Raw genomic sequence first — 19,011 nt, forward strand, 5'->3', positions numbered from 1 at the left:
AATTTGATTTCCATAAAAAGTCCACCTAAATAGCTTAGGACAAGGAAAGAGAAGGGGATCAATGCAGGTGTTTATCGCAATGATTTTCTAATGGCTCTCTCCACTCACTTTACTTTCTTTGATGTATTTGAAGTGAGAAAGTTCATCAAAGGCATCAGTGATTAGGGGCTTAAATGTATTTCAATAACTACCTTTGGAGTGTTTGAAAGGTGATTTGCTCCTTAGACCCAAGCAAAATTATTCTTTGAAAACTCTGATTTGCTTCTTACTAGGAATTCAGCTGGAATCATCTATGTTACAAGAGGGGCAGGAGCTCTTGCACGAAAATGAAGTCAGAAGAGTGAATATTCCTGACACATCTCTAACAACTGAAAAAGCAACCTGCCACATCCATTTGACAACCTGGGGTGTTGGGGGAAGCTGTTTCCTTCCCAGAACTTTCCTGATTTACAGAAGGCAAGGAAGGCATTAGACCAAACATGTACAAAGTGCTGGCTGTCTACAGTCTTTATTTTAGGTATTAAAAAAATTCACTATATTGTTAATTCAAATTAGGAAAAAAAATGAGTTATTTTTTTCAGGCTTAAGTAGGAGAAAAGACATACCAAGAAAATAAAAGGTACATATGTGTGAACTGGCTGACAGAGGGGACCCGTCTTATTACTATTTTCTCTCAATTGGAGGCAAAATTTATTTCAGTTCAGAATTTGATATCAACACCATCAATCACTCTCTTGTCTAGAATGACACACAAACATCTTTTTTGTTCTCTAGGTAACAACCAGAGTTTTAGCTTCTGATTCACATTCAAGGGGATTATGTTATAGAACAGAGATTACACCTGGGAGAGAAGAAAGTTTACACATTTATCAAATAAAATAAACAAAAAGCATGGAGGCCATTCACTGAATCTAAGAACAAAAAATACAAAAATGGCATAGTTTACACCTAGTAGAAATTTCGCACTTGCTCATCATGCTTTGATCACAAGCAGATTAAAAAGCTAATTTTATTCTCCATGTCATCGCCTATTTCTATCATTGAGTGTTTTTTGTTATCGTTTTTTTGTCTGGCTTCTTGGCATGGGGCCGTGTGACCTAGGCTGGCCTCAAAGGCAAGGCATTCCCTTGCCTTGGCTTCTTATCTGCTGAGATTGCAAGCATGCACCTCCATGCCCATTTTTACTAACAACAACAACACAACCTTTCAAATTCCTAATTCTGGGCAATAAACAAAAGAAAAATCTAGGTACACCAATGCCTACCTCATATAATGCCTGCCACAGTCAGTTGATTATAAAGGGTTATAGTTAATGTACCTGTATCATTCTATGTGGAAAAGGTGAGATTTAAGTGAAGCTAAATGGGCTGACATATTGCTTACACAAATAAAGTCTGTCTGAAGGTCAGAAAATGGAGTTTGCCACTTGCTGAAAGAGGACCTTTCACTTCCTGTTTCTGCCCAGCTACCTCACCTCCTGTTTATCTGCACAGACCTCCAGACCTCTATGGTTAGCTAGCGGCAAGCTCCATTCTGTGACCTTCAGACAGGTTTTATTTGTACAAGCAAGGTATTACCACAGCTAAACGTATTCTCTAGTCCACCCTAGGGCAGGGTAAGAACTGGACATCACCCCAAGGCTTTGCTATTGCAGCTCTACAGTGAAAGTCGCACTGAACAAAACTTCCTAAAGCTCACCAGAGCACTAAAAGCATGGAAGGAAAGAAGCTGGCCATAGCAAGTTTGAAAAGGAAACTTAAGTACTATATTATCTAAAAAAATACTTTAGGGAAAACTTAAAATGCATAATGGCAATAAAGATGGAAAAATAATTCAAAAAGCTTTATAAAATTCTTAAAATAAAATTGTTTAACAATTTTCAAAATGGCTCATTCACTTTCAACATAATGGTTCATTCTCTTAGAAAAACCTCCAGACAAGAAACACGAGGACTATGGGTAACGCAGGTGGACGCACATATGTCTGCTATTCTAAGGCAGGGCACGTCAAAAACAGCAAGCACTCCCATCATCCAAGTGGTTTATAAAGCTCAAGTCCTTGTAAGTGTGAAAACAAGGTGCTTTTCCCCAAGAACAGTTTCATTTATAACGCAACATGTAAGTGTCCCTTCCCCCACCCGAGCACTACTCACTTTCTCCTCATTCCACACTGCCCCATGATCTCAGATTTCAAAACAAGCAGAAAAGAAACCAGGCAAAAACAGAGATAGGAGTTATCAAGACATGGATTGGTCATATAGGGTAGACATTTAATAATGAAACACAGACATAGAAAGACAGACACACGCTCACATGCGCGAGCACAAACACACACACACACACACACACACAAACACACACACACAATGGGACCAGGTATGAAAAAATGTATGACCTCTAAGGAAATTAAATAATTGTGAAATAAATGTAACCTTGAGAATTTAGTTACTTTAATAATGGGGTCAGCAATGAGAAAAACAGTTGGGAGTAAATTGCATTAAATTATTTCCTTGTGAATGAACACACGGGGTAATAAGCTGTGAAGAGGGTAATTCCATACTTATATTGTGTTTTGCAAGCAGAGTGGGAAATTGGGAATTACTGAACCCTGTTTAGGTTCTTATCCAAATGGGTGTTTCAATTAGTTTCAATTAGTAAGATTTCTCCATGTTTTCGAACTGGAATTAGTATGTGGAATACGGCAGCCAATCCATGAAACAGCATAGTGACCCAACAAATCTCTTCTACAAGGACTCATTCTAACTGAAGAAGGTTACTTGTCTGTTACTTTCAGTATATAGCATTGTCAAGCAGATAGGATCTTTGAAATTTCTTTATGTATACACATAACAGTTTTACTAAGATATACATATCATCAAATTCTAAGTGTTTTTTATAGCTTGCTATTAACTTCAATAAATACAGGAGAGAAACTGAAACACAGTATAAAACAAGAAAAGTTAAGATTTTTTTTAAACTAGAGTACACTGCTGATCATACTATAAATAAAACAATATAAAATAAATATCCCAATTCAGTAGGTGACACTAAGACAGTGTGTACTCTCAAATATATCTACCAATGAAAGAAACTTAAAATACAGAAAATCCTTCTGTTTAACACCAAAAGAGTCCAGCATATTAAGTATATTAGAAAACAAAGGATTTAAGAGCAGTTGTTGTTGGGGAAGTCCTGTGCATTTGTCAATAAAGCACTGTCTGGCCAATAGGGAATCTAGATAGGAGGGACTAGGAGTCCAGAAGGACTCTGGGTAGGAGAAACACAAGGAGAATCAACATGCAACGCCATGGGGTAGGAAGCCCGGAACTATTCTCCGGTAAGAAACATACTTAGATTAACAATTATGGGGTAATTACTTAAGTCAGAGCTAGCCAGTAAGAAACAAGCAAGGCCAACAGCTTCATAATTAATATAGCCTCCTGTGTGTTTATTTGGGACTGATGTGGCTCTAGAACCAGGCTGGCAGGAAGGCTCCTCTCAAAGAAAAAGCTTCCCTTTACAAGTTGTAGTTTGGGTGGCCACAGAGCTTAAAGAAAGTAGAAATGACCTTTTATTAAATTTTAACTTTGAGAATGCTTAGCAAGATTTATGCCATCAGTAAGAACTTAAGAAATATCTATGCAATTAAAGGATGCATTGGAAGCTGAAATCTATGGTGAGGAAAAAGTTGGAGTAGAACCTAAAGCCACAGCAGTTGTGTAGTGCAAACAGACCAAAGTGACACTGGGGGCTTTTATCTGGGAGTGGATGGGTTGGATGACAATTTTGTTCTCTTTTGGGTGTATGCCTAGGATGACACATGAGAAATTCCATCACACCCTGGGTCCGCTGCAAGTGTAGCAGGTTTTCTTAGCTGATGAGCCACCTTTTCAACCCCATTATCCTGAGAATTCTGAACATTCAGTATTGACTCTGTGTTTCTAATTATGAGAGTAGAGCCCTTCTTCGTGATGCTCTGAGACTCTAGTTTGTAGGTAGTGTATATAGAGGTAGCTGATAGTCATCCTGAAAATTCCAAATGGAATTGATAATGAGGGGATTTTGAAGTAACTTTGTTCCTGAAACAAAATACAAAAGGTTGATGGGTTTTCTGTGGGTAAAAATCATTAACCTAACACTTGCATATTATAGGAAATTAAGGACATTGAGAACATTATCTTATTTGTCCTGCCAATTTGAAGGTGATGTAACCTAACATCCTACTTCTATGACTGAGACTTTCTTGTTCCTGAGTCTTATTACATTCAGATGCCAGTGCTAAGCATGATATTAGGCACAATAATTCTGCCTTTATTAGATTCAGGTACATAAATGGCATCCCAGTGTGCATGGTGAATTTTGATCATTATTTCCCCACTCAAATTGTGTTCATCTTCCCGCTGAGAGGATAATCACTAAGTTTTACCATAAGCCCAAGGGACTCATTAATTATTATTATATTACATTTTATGGTGTGGAGTAAATAAATAACATTAAAGTACTAAATTCATTCATAGGGATGAACTGTATTCATTCACTGGATAAGTTCTTTAAATCAAGCCTAAGCTGCTAATAGGCCCTTCATAAAAATGCAGAAAACACCCATTGTAATATGTCAGCAATAAAAGAAGGCATCTAGTTTAACATAGAGAAACATTAAAAGACACACATTCCCTTTCAAGGCACATATAGGGCATGTGAGTGAATTATAAGGTTAAACACACAAAATTCATTTAATAATCAGTGATTCCATACAGCTCAGTTGTAAAAATTCATATCTTAAAGTAATATAATTATCCTTACAGAAGAACTCCAAATAAACTAAATGTATGAAGTGCATGAAGAATCCAACAGTCCTGACCCTTTCTAAGACTTAATTACTATACATATTGCCTTAATTGATTTGTCTTATATTAAAAGCCCATTGGGCAGGGAATGTGTGTGCATTCATCTTTTGTATTACATAGAATCCTTGCTCATTTCCATTTGTAGTTTCTAGGGTTATAAGCAATTGCTTTTGTTACAGCTTTTGATTTTCTGAGATTTTCTAGCCACCAGCCCATTGGGATTGTCTTTCCCCATGCTTCATGTGCCTTTTAATCATTCAAGGCAAGACACAACTCTGCATTTTTTCCCCATGGCAGATTTAAGCTCTGGGATGCTTAAGAGTGACACCAATTCTCTGCCCCCCATGTAGAGCACTACAGAAAATCACTATGGGTCTTCAGGGTCAGGCTCCATCCTACCCCACCATCTGCTCCTCTGCACACCTCCCTGTAGCAAAACACTGAACACTTGACAGTACTTTCAACAACAGGAATGAGAACGCACTCTATATGTCAGCTGCACTATTCACCACTGTGAAGTGTCACAAAGACACATGTAAAGAAATGAATGCCATCGAGTCAACTCAAAATCATACCAACATGAACGGCCATAGGATTTAAAACCAATGCAAGGTAAAAGCACGTTTGTCCCCTTAGCTTTGAGATTTCTCCCCAAGTAAAATGTGGTAAGTCTGGGGTCCTGAGAAACAACCCACCAGGCATGGAAAAGAGGTAGGCAATACCTGGTACAAAGAATGAAGACAGAGATGGGGGCTACGGAGAAATAGACCACCTAAGCTTATCAGTGCCTGAGCAAACAAAGCAAAGATGTACTCATGTGTTAAGTAAGAGGCTGAGTCTAGTTACATAAAGGAACCAAAGAAGAGTTTTCAAACTAAAGGAATAAAAGGAGAAATGAACAGAGGATTGAATACATACATACTTACACATACACATACACACACACACACACACATATGGAGCACAAAATTGAGAATTACAACTAAAGGTCAGGGAAAGACTAAAAGAGAAGTTGAAAGGGAAAAATATATCAGCAGTAGTTAACAGAGACTTTGAGTAAAATCTACCTTTTAGTCACATACATTAATTTAATTTGATCTGACTTTCAGATTTCCTTGCTAGTACATCCTTTAAAAGGACCTCTTTAAGGAAACAATGCTAGAAACAAAAAAAAAAAAAAATATGGGAGAAAAGCAAAAGTTAGGGCTGAACAGCTGTTTGGTTCTTTAACCAAATGTGTTGAGAAATGAAGAGGTCTTCATATTGGCTTCATGTCAGCAAACGCTGGCCAGACTGGAGAGAGGGGAAGGTGGTGGCCATGCTGGTGAGGCGGATCAGCAAGAATTGCTACACACAGTGGCGACTCATGCAAGTGCCAACCTTAAGTCAGGAGCCTCTCGTTTACTGAATATCCTTCACTTTTTAAATGACTTAAAACAAAAACAAAGCCAAACAAACAAACAAAAAACACTTGCTAGGACCTGGGCTCAGCATGGGTTATAAGGGGATGAAGATGCATTTACACAGTGTGTAGTTCTCATGCTGACACTGATCTCTATAAAGTTAAGTGCTACCACAATGTCTTCATTACCCTGCAGTTCTATTGACTAGCCTTCCCAATCTCGTAGTCCTTTATCTCCCTAACTTCTGCACTGGTGGAATTGGTTCTCAGATGTCTATTCCTCTGTACCTACACTCCCTCCCAAATGGATGTATCTCGTTTGGAGGCTTTATAAAGCACTACGTGTTGATGACTTTAAAATTAACATCTGCAATCAGCCATACAGGCCACTAGCCACATGTATCTTTTGAAATTTAATTTACATTAATTATATTTAAATAAAAATCAGTTCCTCAGTTGCAACAGCCAATCTGTCATGCTCCAGAGTAACACATGGCAAGTGGTTGTCCTATGTGACAGCAGATATGAAACCATTCAAATAACTGTTACATATTCAAATCAAGTAACTACTCTACAAGCACACTGGCTACAAATGCCCCAAGCTGAACTCAAGACCTGCTTACTCCGGGTCTTCCTTTAGTCTTTCCTATCTCTTTATTCATATCTGGATTCTTGCAGGGTCTTCCTTTAGTCTTCCTTATCTCATTAGGTCACATCTGGATTCTTCCTGTTGTTCACAGGGAAATGCTTACACTGGCCTCTGGTTTTCTCACAGTCCTGTCAGGTCTGTGGGGACAACAGACCTTGGCCAGAGACCCACTTCCCCATCAGCCTGGGAGTAGGCAGCTGTAAGACAATGTTTACTAAAAACATGTTTTCTAAAAATAATACAGTGCCCGGGGCAATAAGTTCCTGAAAAGGGCTCGCCCATGGGAACACCCTGGCCTCGACCTTTTCCAAAAACTAACTGCCTCTTTCAGATCCACCCACTGCCACCTCTGGTGTCAGGGTATATAATAACCAGCCAGAATAGGAATAAAAGAGAGCCCTCTTGAGGAGCCTTCTGGTCTCTGTGCCATCAATCCCAATACCCTCGCCACATTCTCGGATACAGGCTGCACAGCGGGCATGGCAAGGTCTACTGGCAAATCTGCATAATTCGCCCAGAATAGAGGAACAGAATTAAGACTAGCCTCAAGCAGCATTATCACAATGGCTTTCATTCCTTTATTAGTACTTTTACTTCATAAGATAGCCAAAGTAATCTTTAGAAAGGATGAGAGAGAAAGAAATCAGAATGAAACATTCCTTTGAAATGGCTCAAATCCCGCAAAAGAGCTTTCCAATTCTGTCTGTACCACCATAAAAGATGTTGACAACCCTGCCCCTCACATCTGTCTGATGTCATTGTCCTCACACACTCCTCCTTCTTACTGATCTCAATCCCAGTCCCAGAGCTTTTGAACTCCTGCTTCCTCTGCCTGGCTGCAACCTCTTACACAGCCACAACTTCTCTCCTACTTTCATTCATGTTTCCTCGAACAATGACCTGCTCTGAGCACCCTGACTCAGTCAGAACCTATTTGCTCCTCCCTACCCTGTCTTCTTTTATAGTATTTAAAAACCCAAAGCATCTGTTCACTACTTGATTTTTCTTACTCCAAAACGATTCTCTTTTGGAAAAACACAGACTTTATGCTTTTGCTTGCTTGCTCATGATAATAGCCATGTAAGTATCTAATAAATAGAAACAAAAATGTCCAGGTAAATGTGTGGACAGAAGATTATATAGGAACGTTCTCCAGCTCTGTAAACTCAAAACAGCAGCTGGGATTACCATGATCAGGGATTTCCTGTGCCCAACCAAAGAGATAAGACTGAGGCAAACATCCAGTGGGAATTTCTTGTCATACAATGCTATGCTGTGACAGAGGAAGATAGGATGGGAGAATCTAAACGGAAAATCCTGAAGGCTCATGATCTTGACATACTGAAAAGTAGGCTTTCAGGATACTCTTCATAGCTCTGCAACACCACAAATACCCTCCGGCAGACAGGCAAAGAAAGTGTTGTCACAAATGGAATCAAACTAAAACAAAGCAAACACTGATTGGGCAGCTAGCAAATAGCAGGAGCTTGTACATCTACCACATGACTGAGTGCTGAGAACACTGCAGTAGCTGGCCCACAATACAGATGAGGAAAGACGCTTGCATGACTGAAGCACTTGCCCAGAGTCAGCAAGCTGGGAAGGCCACGATTTTAGCATAAATGGGGATGCACAGAATTTGTGATATAGATCACAGACAACAGGGTAATCTTCACATCAGTTGCCAGACTCTGACCCAAGTCCTTTCACTTCATAAGAAAAGCCAATACCACATCTGCTACTTGCGCCTTCAGTATTCACACTGCACCAATTGTGAATTTGTACTACCAAAGTCGAAATACCTACTCCCTAGAAATTCTAAAAAAAATTCACCAGAAACTTGAGTCTAAAAACCAAAAAAAAGCTTCCTGAACAACCACAGAGCAGTACTAAATCAGGGACCAGTGAGCCAGAAATATGGCTTACTGGGTACAGGTGCTTGCTTTGCAAGACTGACGACCTGAGATTGTTCTCTAGAACACACATTAAGGTAGAAGAAGAGAACCAACCTTATAAAGTTATTATCTGTATAAACACATGCTGTGACATGTGTGAACCCAGCCCGACACATCACAGACAACACGCACACACTGAAATTTTTAAAAAGAAAATATGTAAAAAATACAATGTTTATATGTAAAATTAAACGGGGGGGGGCAGTCTTCAGAGTCCTTTCAAAGTTTTCCTAAGAAATGAATATATTCTCTCGTGAAGCCCTTCAGGAAGTTCTAAGAGTACAGGGATCTCCAGGCATTCTTCCCAGAGCACTCTGAAGGATTCTATAAGCTCTCCAACTTCCTCTTTAAAACCATTCTCTCCTGTTCCAAACCAACACGAATGCATCCCAATGGCAATGAACCATCAAGATTTGCGAGACTCCGTGTAAGTGGAGGTATCTTCTTGTGCATGCTACGCAGCACCTTGTGGGCTGTTGGCAGGCTCTTCATTCAATGCAGAGTTTGAATGTTGTTTGGTTTCTCAAGTCCAGTTTCCCTGAAACTTTCTGGGAATTGTCACTAAATTACAAATTTGGATTCATTAGGAAAGCAGTTTCCCTTCTACCATTAATTGAACTGCAATGCAGACAGGTAACAACTAAACCTTGGCATTAGCACTGCTTGCTACACACAGACACAGGCACACAGACGCTTTACCAGGCACTGTCCTTCCCCCTCTATGTCTCATCCTGATTCAGGCAAACTCATCCCCTTCATCCACTCCCCAGATGGATTCCTCAGAAGCTCTTTTCCCCACCCACTAAGAGCAACAGCCCATCATTACTGTTTTCAGTTCTGCACTCTGCAGCCAAACAATTGGAGGGGAAAAGGTGAAGGTGAAAGGTTTAAAAACAAGAGGCAACACTGATGTCTTATCCAGGAAGAATGTCCTTGAATATTCTCTCCTGCTCTCAGACCCCTGTCACTATCTCTTCTTCCCAGGCTCACTCCAGAAACATCCATCAAACTCAGGCCACAGCTCCACATCTCACTGCAGTGACCCTGGAGATTCCGTACCTCCCTACCTTACAGAACCTTCTGCACCAGCTGTTGATAACATTCCTGGGCATGCAGAGGCTGGGCGAGATGATTGCTAAGGTCCCTCTGTTTGACAAAGTCTAACACTGAATGTCCTCTGACCTCAGGTCTAACTAGGAAGAAAAGTGTGGCTAGAATCTTAAGTCACTGTCAATCCTAGGAGAAGGCTGGGAAGAGGAAGGCAGAGAGGAGTCACCATGTAGCTACTGGGAAGATAGGATGCCTAGCATTCTCTGGCAAGCCAAGTTCACATGGAAATACATAGATTCATAGAAATGGGTTAATAATTAAGAGAGAGGTAGCCAATAATAAGCCTGAAGAATTGGCAAAACAGTTTACAATTAATATAAGCCTCTGTGTGTTTACTTGGGCATAAACAGCTGAGGGACCAGGGGGAAAGAAACTCCATCTATATCTTATGACTTTTTTTTCAACCCAATACTTTTAATGGTTTTTACTCTCCTGAATATATTTATTGTACTTCCCTGAACATTAAAGACAATTCAGAATACCCTACACAGGGATCCTGCAGTATATCAGATCTGAACTCCAAGTCACTTTGTATGTGTCAGGGACTGCAGGAAAAATGGCCCAGCAGTGCCTCAAACATAAAATGGCTCTTGTGAAAATATCGCACATCTGAGGATAAGGGACCAGATGAGCAACTACAGAAAAGAAAAGGAAAATTGGCTGATTATGATATTGTTGTGAGAGATCCCAAAGGCCATTTGACCGTATGGGCTATTTCTGTCCTGCCTGATTTTAAAGGCCATTTTCATCAGAGCTTTCCCACCCATACCCCTTGCTCTGCAGGAGCAAACTTCTAGGCAGGTATCAACTGAGAAAGAGTATGGTGTGAAGGAGAATCAAGAGACTTGGGTTTGGCAGGCTCGCCTAACTTATTCTAGTATCCTAAGCAAATCACAAGATCTCTTTCTCTTGGACTCAACAAACACTTGTAATGAATATAAGAGGACAGAATGTATGACTGTCAATTCCTTAGGAGTCTCTCTTTTCTATAGACAGATATTCCCAAGAGGGGCTGTGAAAGGAGGCAGTGGGGAGGTAGTCTGCTTCTTCTTCAGAATGCTGATCAGGGCATCTTCAAAGACTGATGAGACAGAACTTTTAACTGCTAATCTGGAAACGTTGTATTATCTGCCACCCCCTTCTCTAGGACTGACTGGCAAGTGAACAGTGAAAGTGCTCTACCAGCAATTCTCTACGAGGTTACTGAAAAGCAGCAACCCAGCGGTTGTTACTCACTTAAACTCAGAAAACCTGGCACACTGCATTTGGCTACAGACATTCTCAATGCACCTGCTGTATGTATTAAAGGTCCTACGAAGTTCCACAAAACAAAAAGTGCTTTTTTAAAAATGTACACAAATTAAACATTAATATATTTTTCCTGTTATCACTAAAAAGTACGAACTAGAATAGAGTTTCCTGGGTATGAGAACCACTTCTTAATTCACCTTTCTGGTAATGACACAACAATTGATACATGACATTATTTTTGTTTTGCTAGTGTTGTTTAAATGGAGTAGCTAAACCTAGAAATGTGACCAATGTCTATATCATTAAGACTTGCATAGTAACTACAAAATGTTTAATATATGAAAAAATACAAAAGTATTCAAAATGTACAAAAAAAATAGTTCCCCATGAATACAAAAGAGTAAATTCATGGCAGTAAGTTCCATGGAATGTGTTCTACAAGCATAACAGGAAAGCCAGAAACAAAATATATTGCCCAGAACTCATGAAAATGTGCTCCACAGGGGCTCAATAAACATTAGTTAATATTTCCCAGCAGTATCTATAACTTATTATCTAGCCACTTAGGTTCTCAATGCCTCAATTTCCCTGTCTATAAAATAAACAAATATTTACTGTAAAATAAAGCAGCAGCCTATACTCACTGAGGAGTTGCAAGGCTTAATTTAAGTTTCAGAAGCATCTGGAAAAAGGCAGAATGATGGATGGGTGTGTCAATCATCATCACCTTTCACAACTGCTATTGCAAGTACAAGGTTAGAAAAGCAGCCAATTCCTGGCTCCTGTGTGCTGCCACAGGAGAGTTGCCCTTGTATAAAACTACAGACTTCTAAACTTCCTGAGTGTGAGCAGAAAGACGAAAATTGCCAAGGCAACAAAACTGTATACAGTTAAGTTCCACTAATTTGCATTAATAAAGACGTTGTATTGTTCTCTGACAATACAAGGTTATATAAATCATTTTGCTGCAAGCGCCAAGAGAAGGTGGTTTTAGAAATTGTAAAAGAAGAACGGGGAAGTCAAGAAGGGAAACAGAATGGGCTTCAAACCTAGACTAGGGCAGGGGGCTGTCTTTGTTAGGGACTTAATTGTACATCACAGTTTCCTAACCCACCCATTAACAAGTTACTTGACAGTGAGGACAGTAACAAGCAGACACCATTCTTTACAATCACAATCCTTTACAGCCCTGAGGGCTGCATGGTGCCTGGAATGCATCAGGCACTGAGAGAAACAATGAAGGAATACTTATGGCCCAGTGTTTATCAAGCAGCAGCCAGACCTATGCTAAGCAAAGGCTGACGTTAATGGCTCCTGCTGTTTGGAAACAGTTGTAAGGAAAAAGATGAAATGTTTGCATCCCTATTGCCATAAGCCTTAAAATTAGGAGGGGAGGAAAGAGAAGAAGGAAGCATCTATGCAGGCTACAAAGTGACCATCAGATAATGTATGGCAGTGGTATCAATCTGCACACCAGTCACCCCAATCCATCCTGAAGAAAAATCACTGCTTCCAACATAATACACTAAAACAAATTTATAAATGTTAATAAAATTTTTAAAAGGTCAGGTCACTGCTTCCTGTAACAGATGTCAGGGGAACCCAATACATCTCAGGATCAGGTCACTGGCAGGACAGCTCTGACATTAAAGGATGGGGAAAATGGAATTTTTCTCTTTTAAAATTAGTTAACCAGCACATCTGTCTGTTTCCCCTTCGGCTGTCTGGTATACAGCAAGCACGGTAATGGGAAAATTTATTGAAACATACCATTAAATCAATATGGCAGAGCATTCTACTTTATACTGGGCTATAAAAGTCATGCATGTAGGAAACTGAAGGAAATGCACTGGTACTGAAAACAGGAATAAAAATGTTTTGTAAAAGTAAATGAATCCCTAGGACATAAAATTTAAGAGACTACACAGCAAAGCTGGGAACTTGAAGTTAACCATGTAACCCTTTGTTCTTGGGCAGATGTTAGAGGTAGCCTTCTCACTCAAGGATAGAGTTGGAATGTGACAAACAAAGGTGAGGGTTCTCACAGGATTATCAGAAATTGTTGTGGACAACGGTAATAAAATCAGATTTATAGAATCACGCCACAGTAGGACTTTATATACTAACAAATGGAGAGGCCATATTTTTGTATCTAATCCAAGGAGGTTTCAAAGGGAGGAAGTAAACGGTCTGCCAAATAATCTTGCTGAAGAGTAAAAATATATTGTGAATATCTAATCACAATATTGGGATTTTGGGAGCAGCAAACACTAAGAACAGTGTTCAGAGGACACACTGGAGCTCCTGAATGAGTTTTTAAAGTCCTTGGTAATTCTGATTACTTAGTATTTCACAGTCAGCTCTTAGAAAGCCCATGCATTAGAAACTCACACACAGTCTGAATTTATAGAACCTAGTACAATGTACTGCTCAACACAGTAATTCAGGTCTAGAGGTGAAAGGAATTTTAGAAATCAGCTGATCTGATATTAATGTTGGTATCAGCACTGACAATTTAAATGTATAAGCAGTCTATGAAATGCATCTCTATGTGTTTGGTACTCACCAGACAGTGTGTAATGAAAAAAGTTGACAAAGCAAGATCATCCAACTAACAATACAAAAGTCAAATAGGAAAGTGAAAGACTCACCACTTAAGAATGAGGAAAAACAGGCTGGGAAATGACTAGATGGGTAAAGTGTTGAGTACTGGGTTTGAGCTTAGATCATAGACACCTATGTAGAAGTCGGGTGTAAAGACAGAGGTCTGAAGTCCTAGAGCAGTGGGTAGAGAGTCTTTGGAACTTACTGGACGGTCAGTCTAGACAATTAGTATGCCATCTATAGATACCATCTATAGATGGTAGACAGACAGACAGACAATACATACATACAGTGGAGAGCAATAACAGAAGACACTACGACAGTGGACATAAATTTCTTGTTTGCTTGTATCCCTATGTAATCTAGATCACTGTGATAATACAGTCAGAAAGAAAATTCAGTGGGTAAAGGAGTTTGCCATCAAGTTTGTTAAACTGAGTTGGATCCCCAGATAATAAAAAGAGAAAAGCAACTTCCTTAATTGTCTTCTGATCTTCACATATGTGCCATGCAGCCACATGTCCAAACCCAAATAAAGGAATATAAAACGCAGAAAATGTCACTATTATGGATGCTAACACAGCAAGCCACTGAATACTCTTAATTATTTGGATGGCAGCGCTCACGAAACAGAAAGGGAAAGGAATGAAACTAGACTGCCACTAGAAGTAAAGCCACATTCCATTTGTAATTAGTATAGCAGAAACCCCCACACCACTAATATTCAGTGGTGTTCATGTATCACCCACAATTCTTATACTTTCAAACACAAAAGGGGGGGGGAAGAGATACCACAAAAACCACCTTGAACCAAGAGACACCTGGAGGTGGTTTCTTTACATCTCTCCAAATGGTTTCACTTTTACCTTTTTTCTTTACCAACCAGGAAAATCTCCACCTTGTATGGTAGCTCAGCCTGTAGATGCTCATTTTGTCACAGGCCGTTAGTTTCATCAGTACAAGGATTAATGTAGTTGTCTGTTCTTTTCGGTGAACTAGGCACAGATCTGCCTTCAGCTAATAGTACAGCAGAAGCTAAGGGAAACTATGCAGGGTTTCAGACTGCTTAACCTTTATGGAATAACATTTTGAAGCCATTCTGGTACAAAGTGACTCTACCCAGTAGGAGATAGTAATATGTACTTTTTTCTCTTGTCCTACTCTGACAGGCAATGCATGGAGACCACGATCTGGATATCAGAGGAATCTCTGTGCTGAAGTAAAAATTTTCACCTTATGATTGCAGCAGAGACATCAACAGAGAAATACCATTCACAGAATAAAGGAGCAGCACTTGTATAGTGCAGCTCAACAACTTGGGAGAGCAAGTTCATTCATTAAACAAAAAAAGATGGCCATTACATGTCAGTCATGATGATGAGTTTTAGAAAACAAGAGTAAACAAAATCCTTAAAATCCCTACCTCCTCATAGAGAAAAATGAAAATGCATATAAAAATGAAGAGTGTAGACAGTACCAAGCACACGGGGTACACAAGCAGAGCTTGGAGCAGGGATATTAATGGGATAGCCAGGATAACTAGGAAGGGATATTAATGGGAGAGCCAGAATAACTAGGAAGGGATATTCATGGGATAGCCTGGATAACTAGGAAGGGATATTAATGAGAGAGCCAGAATAACTAGCAAGGGATATTAATGGGATAGCCAGGATAACTAGGAAGGGATATTAATGGGATAGCCAGAATAACTAGCAAGGGATATTAATGGGATAGCCAGGATAACTAGCAAGGGATATTAATGGGAGAGCCAGGATAACTAGGAAGGGATATTAATGGGATAGCCAGGATAACTAGGAAGGGATATTAATGGGATAGCCAGGATAACTAGGAAGGGATATTAATGGGATAGCCAGGATAACTAGGAAGGGATATTAATGGAATAGCCAGGATAACTAGGAAGGGATATTAATGGGAGAGCCAGAATAACTAGGAAGGGATATTCATGGGATAGCCTGGATAACTAGGAAGGGATATTAATGAGAGAGCCAGGATAAATAGGAAGGGATATTAATGGCATAGCCAGGATAACTAGGAAGGGATATTAATGGGATAGCCAGGATAACTAGGAAGGGATATTAATGGGAGAGCCAGGATAACTAGGAAGGGATATTCATGGGATAGCCTGGATAACTAGGAAGGGATATTCATGGGATAGCCAGGATAATTAGGAAGGGATATTAATGGGATAGCCTGGATAACTAGGAAGGGATATTAATGGGAGAGCCAGGATAACTAGGAAGGGATATTAATGGGATAGTCAGGATAACTAGCAAGGGATATTAATGGGATAGCCAGGATAACTAGCAAGGGATATTAGTGGGATACCCAGCATAACTACGAAGGGATATTACTGGGATAGCCAGGATAACTAGCAAGGAATATTAATGGGATAGCCAGGATAACTAGGAAGGGATATTAATGGGATAGCCAGGATAACTAGGAAGGGATATTAATGGGATAGCCAGGATAACTAGGAAGAGATATTAATGGGAGAGCCAGGATACCTAGGAAGGGATATTAATGGGAGAGCCAGGATATCTAGGAAGGGATATTAATGGGATAGCCAGGATAACTAGGAAGGGATATTAATGGGAGAGCCAGGATAACTAGGAAGGGATATTAATGGGATAGCTAGGATAACTAGGAAGGCAACATTTGAGAAAATCCATGAAGATGCAAGGAAAGCAAGTTAGGTGATGCCTAATAGTACAGATGCATAGAACTTACAAGCTACAGCTAGAATATCATTTGGCTGGAGGGGAGTGATCTACCAAGAGAAAGCTGTAGGACATACACTGACAGGATAGGAAACCACGTTAAAAAAGAAAAGAACAATATTTTCCATGGATGAATTTCTAGTGGAGAATGTTAAGTCATAAAAATGCTTAAAATGGGATTTATATTTTTAATAAAACATCATTCTGGCTAAAAAGGAGAAAGTATTATAGCATAAGACCAGAGCCTGATCAAATGACCCATGCAAGCGAGATGGCAGTTTACATGTGGGCAGTAGTCAGGAACATCCCGGACAATTTTGAAAGCCAACAGCACACATCTCCTGATGGGCTGCTTCCCAGGTGTGTAAACAGGCAGGACTTGTAGGCTTCGATGAGAGCATCTGAAAGCTTGGTGTAGTCACTGACATAAACTAGGGACTGGGTAAAGGACAGCAAATACAGAACACAGAGAGCAGAACTGGGTTTAGGATACTTTAAACTAGAGACTCCTAGATGACAAACCAGTGGAAAGGACAAGAAAGCAAAAGGTCATCAAAGCCAAAAGTTCAGTGAAGTGTTCCAGGCTAAGGCCGAAATCTGCAAGTCGTCAGACTGACATGGCCTTTAAAGCCCTGAGATTGGGTGAGGCTAACAAGGACACAAATATGGGTAGAAACTGAGCAGGTAGCCAAGAAATGAAGCCAGATACCACATCATGAGAAGTCAGGTAGATGAGGATGAGAATTCAAGATGTGCCAGGGAGGTCTGAGGAAAACTCAAAGGGGAGATTCCTTTGGGACCCAAATAAGAAGAAAGTCTTTCAAAGAGGTAGCAGAGAAAAACCCCATGATGTACTGCAGGTGGGTTTAGTAAAATGCAAAACCTGGTAACTGTTTGCCCTGATTCACAGTGTTCTCCATTTCGTGTGTGTGTGTGTGTGTGTGTGTGTGTGTGTGTGTGTGTGTGTGTGTGTGTAAGATATTACTAGGCTTATCACTCACGCATGACATATTATTATGGAAGTTGAGCAAGTCTGTGAAACGTTTTGAGTATCTTATTATAAAGCATGGAAAATTATGTTTTTAAGATAACCCACTAATAAATTTCCCTGATTACCCACTGTCACTAGCTATATATTTCTGGCATTATTCTGCTATTCTCAGCAAGGCAGACGCCACATTGCAGTTCTTCATATTTTTTTTTGTACTCTGTGGACTTTAGAAAAGGAGAGATACAAAAGGAGAAATGCACATGGATTCTAACGTATGAGGAAACACATATTCAGATCTATTAGTCTAGACTACCAAAGTATGCTCTTAAATCCCAATAAGTGATAGCCCAAAATAATCATGTAGTAAACAAATGAATCCAAAGTTTCAAAATGTATGGTACACTCAGGCATAATGAATCTCTCTCTCTCTTTAAAATCACTCCTGTCAAAGTCTCCAAAGACACGCATCTCCACATCACATATTTCTTCCACCGTTTTTGGACATCTACTAGTTGCTATTACACCCTTGTCTGCACATTAGTTTCCACAACTACTTTCTTCAGATGCACTTTGGTGCCACACTTCTAAACATCATTCGACTATGGTCTGAGAATGAGTTGACTGAGGGTTTAAAGCAGCACCTTGCAGAATACCACAGGAACTGAGAACCTGGGTTTAAATATCATGAGGATTGGGATTTGAATCTGTCAATCACTGCTTCTGTAACCTACAGCAAATGACAAAGCCTTTATAGGTGCTTTGGAGACAGTTCCTAAGATGTGCAAAGTATCTTCTATTTATAGTTAGCATATGAAATGTTCCCACTAATGCCCATCATTAATGATGTGGTCTTTATCATTTCTACTGCTGTTGGAAAGGAGATATAGTCTGATCAACAGTCACCAACAGGCTCAGGTACAGGCTTGTTCTGCAGCTGGTGGTACTGTTCATGAAGGCTGTGTGGATCCTTCAATGGGTAGGATCTAACTGGTGAAAGTAAACCACTCTAAGTGAGCCTTTGAAGGCTATACCCTGCCCCACTTCCTGCCTCACTTGGTGCTTCCTACCCACTGTGATGTGAGCAGCCTGTAGCCAAATGCTCCCTCTAACATGAACTGCGTCCCTCTGCTATGTTATTCTGACCAATGTGCTCTCAAGTTAGGAAACAAAACATACCTTTATTTTGGACACAATAACACAACTATAATTAACACAGCGGAGAAGCTTTAAGAAGTGTCTAGTAATCCAAAGTTATTTCACTGGAAGGAGTATGTCCCCTTCCAATGTCCACTCTCTTCCCTTTTTTGCTTCCTGGCTATCATGAGGTAAACAGCTTCCTTTCTGCTAGGGGGCCTGTGATCGTGAACTACTATACCACAGGGCACACAGTAACTATGCTTTCATGAACCAATGCCTACAAAACTGTGAGCTAAAGAGAATATTTTTTTCTTTTTTTAAGTTGACT

The 19,011-nt window shown here is 39.9% G+C and overlaps 1 protein-coding gene across 2 annotated transcripts in view; it reads right to left on the reverse strand.

Moving 5' to 3' along the window:
- The window catches only part of Exoc4 (exocyst complex component 4), a 695,598-nt gene that overhangs the window by 346,611 nt on the left and 329,976 nt on the right, over positions 1-19,011 (reverse strand). Inside the window, exon 11 of one of the 2 annotated variants that reach the window (XM_040728513.1) lies at positions 7,159-9,400. The exons of the other annotated variant lie outside the window; for it this stretch is intronic. Within the exon in view, the coding sequence (XP_040584447.1) occupies positions 9,376-9,400 (25 nt within the window). The 3' untranslated portion in view covers positions 7,159-9,375. Of the gene's footprint in view, positions 1-7,158; positions 9,401-19,011 lie in introns of those variants that run through there. 2 annotated transcript variants of the gene reach the window in all.

The sequence above is a fragment of the Mesocricetus auratus genome, unplaced genomic scaffold (genome assembly GCF_017639785.1).
Source record: "Mesocricetus auratus isolate SY011 unplaced genomic scaffold, BCM_Maur_2.0 Super-Scaffold_100019, whole genome shotgun sequence".
Classification (NCBI taxonomy): domain Eukaryota; kingdom Metazoa; phylum Chordata; class Mammalia; order Rodentia; family Cricetidae; genus Mesocricetus; species Mesocricetus auratus.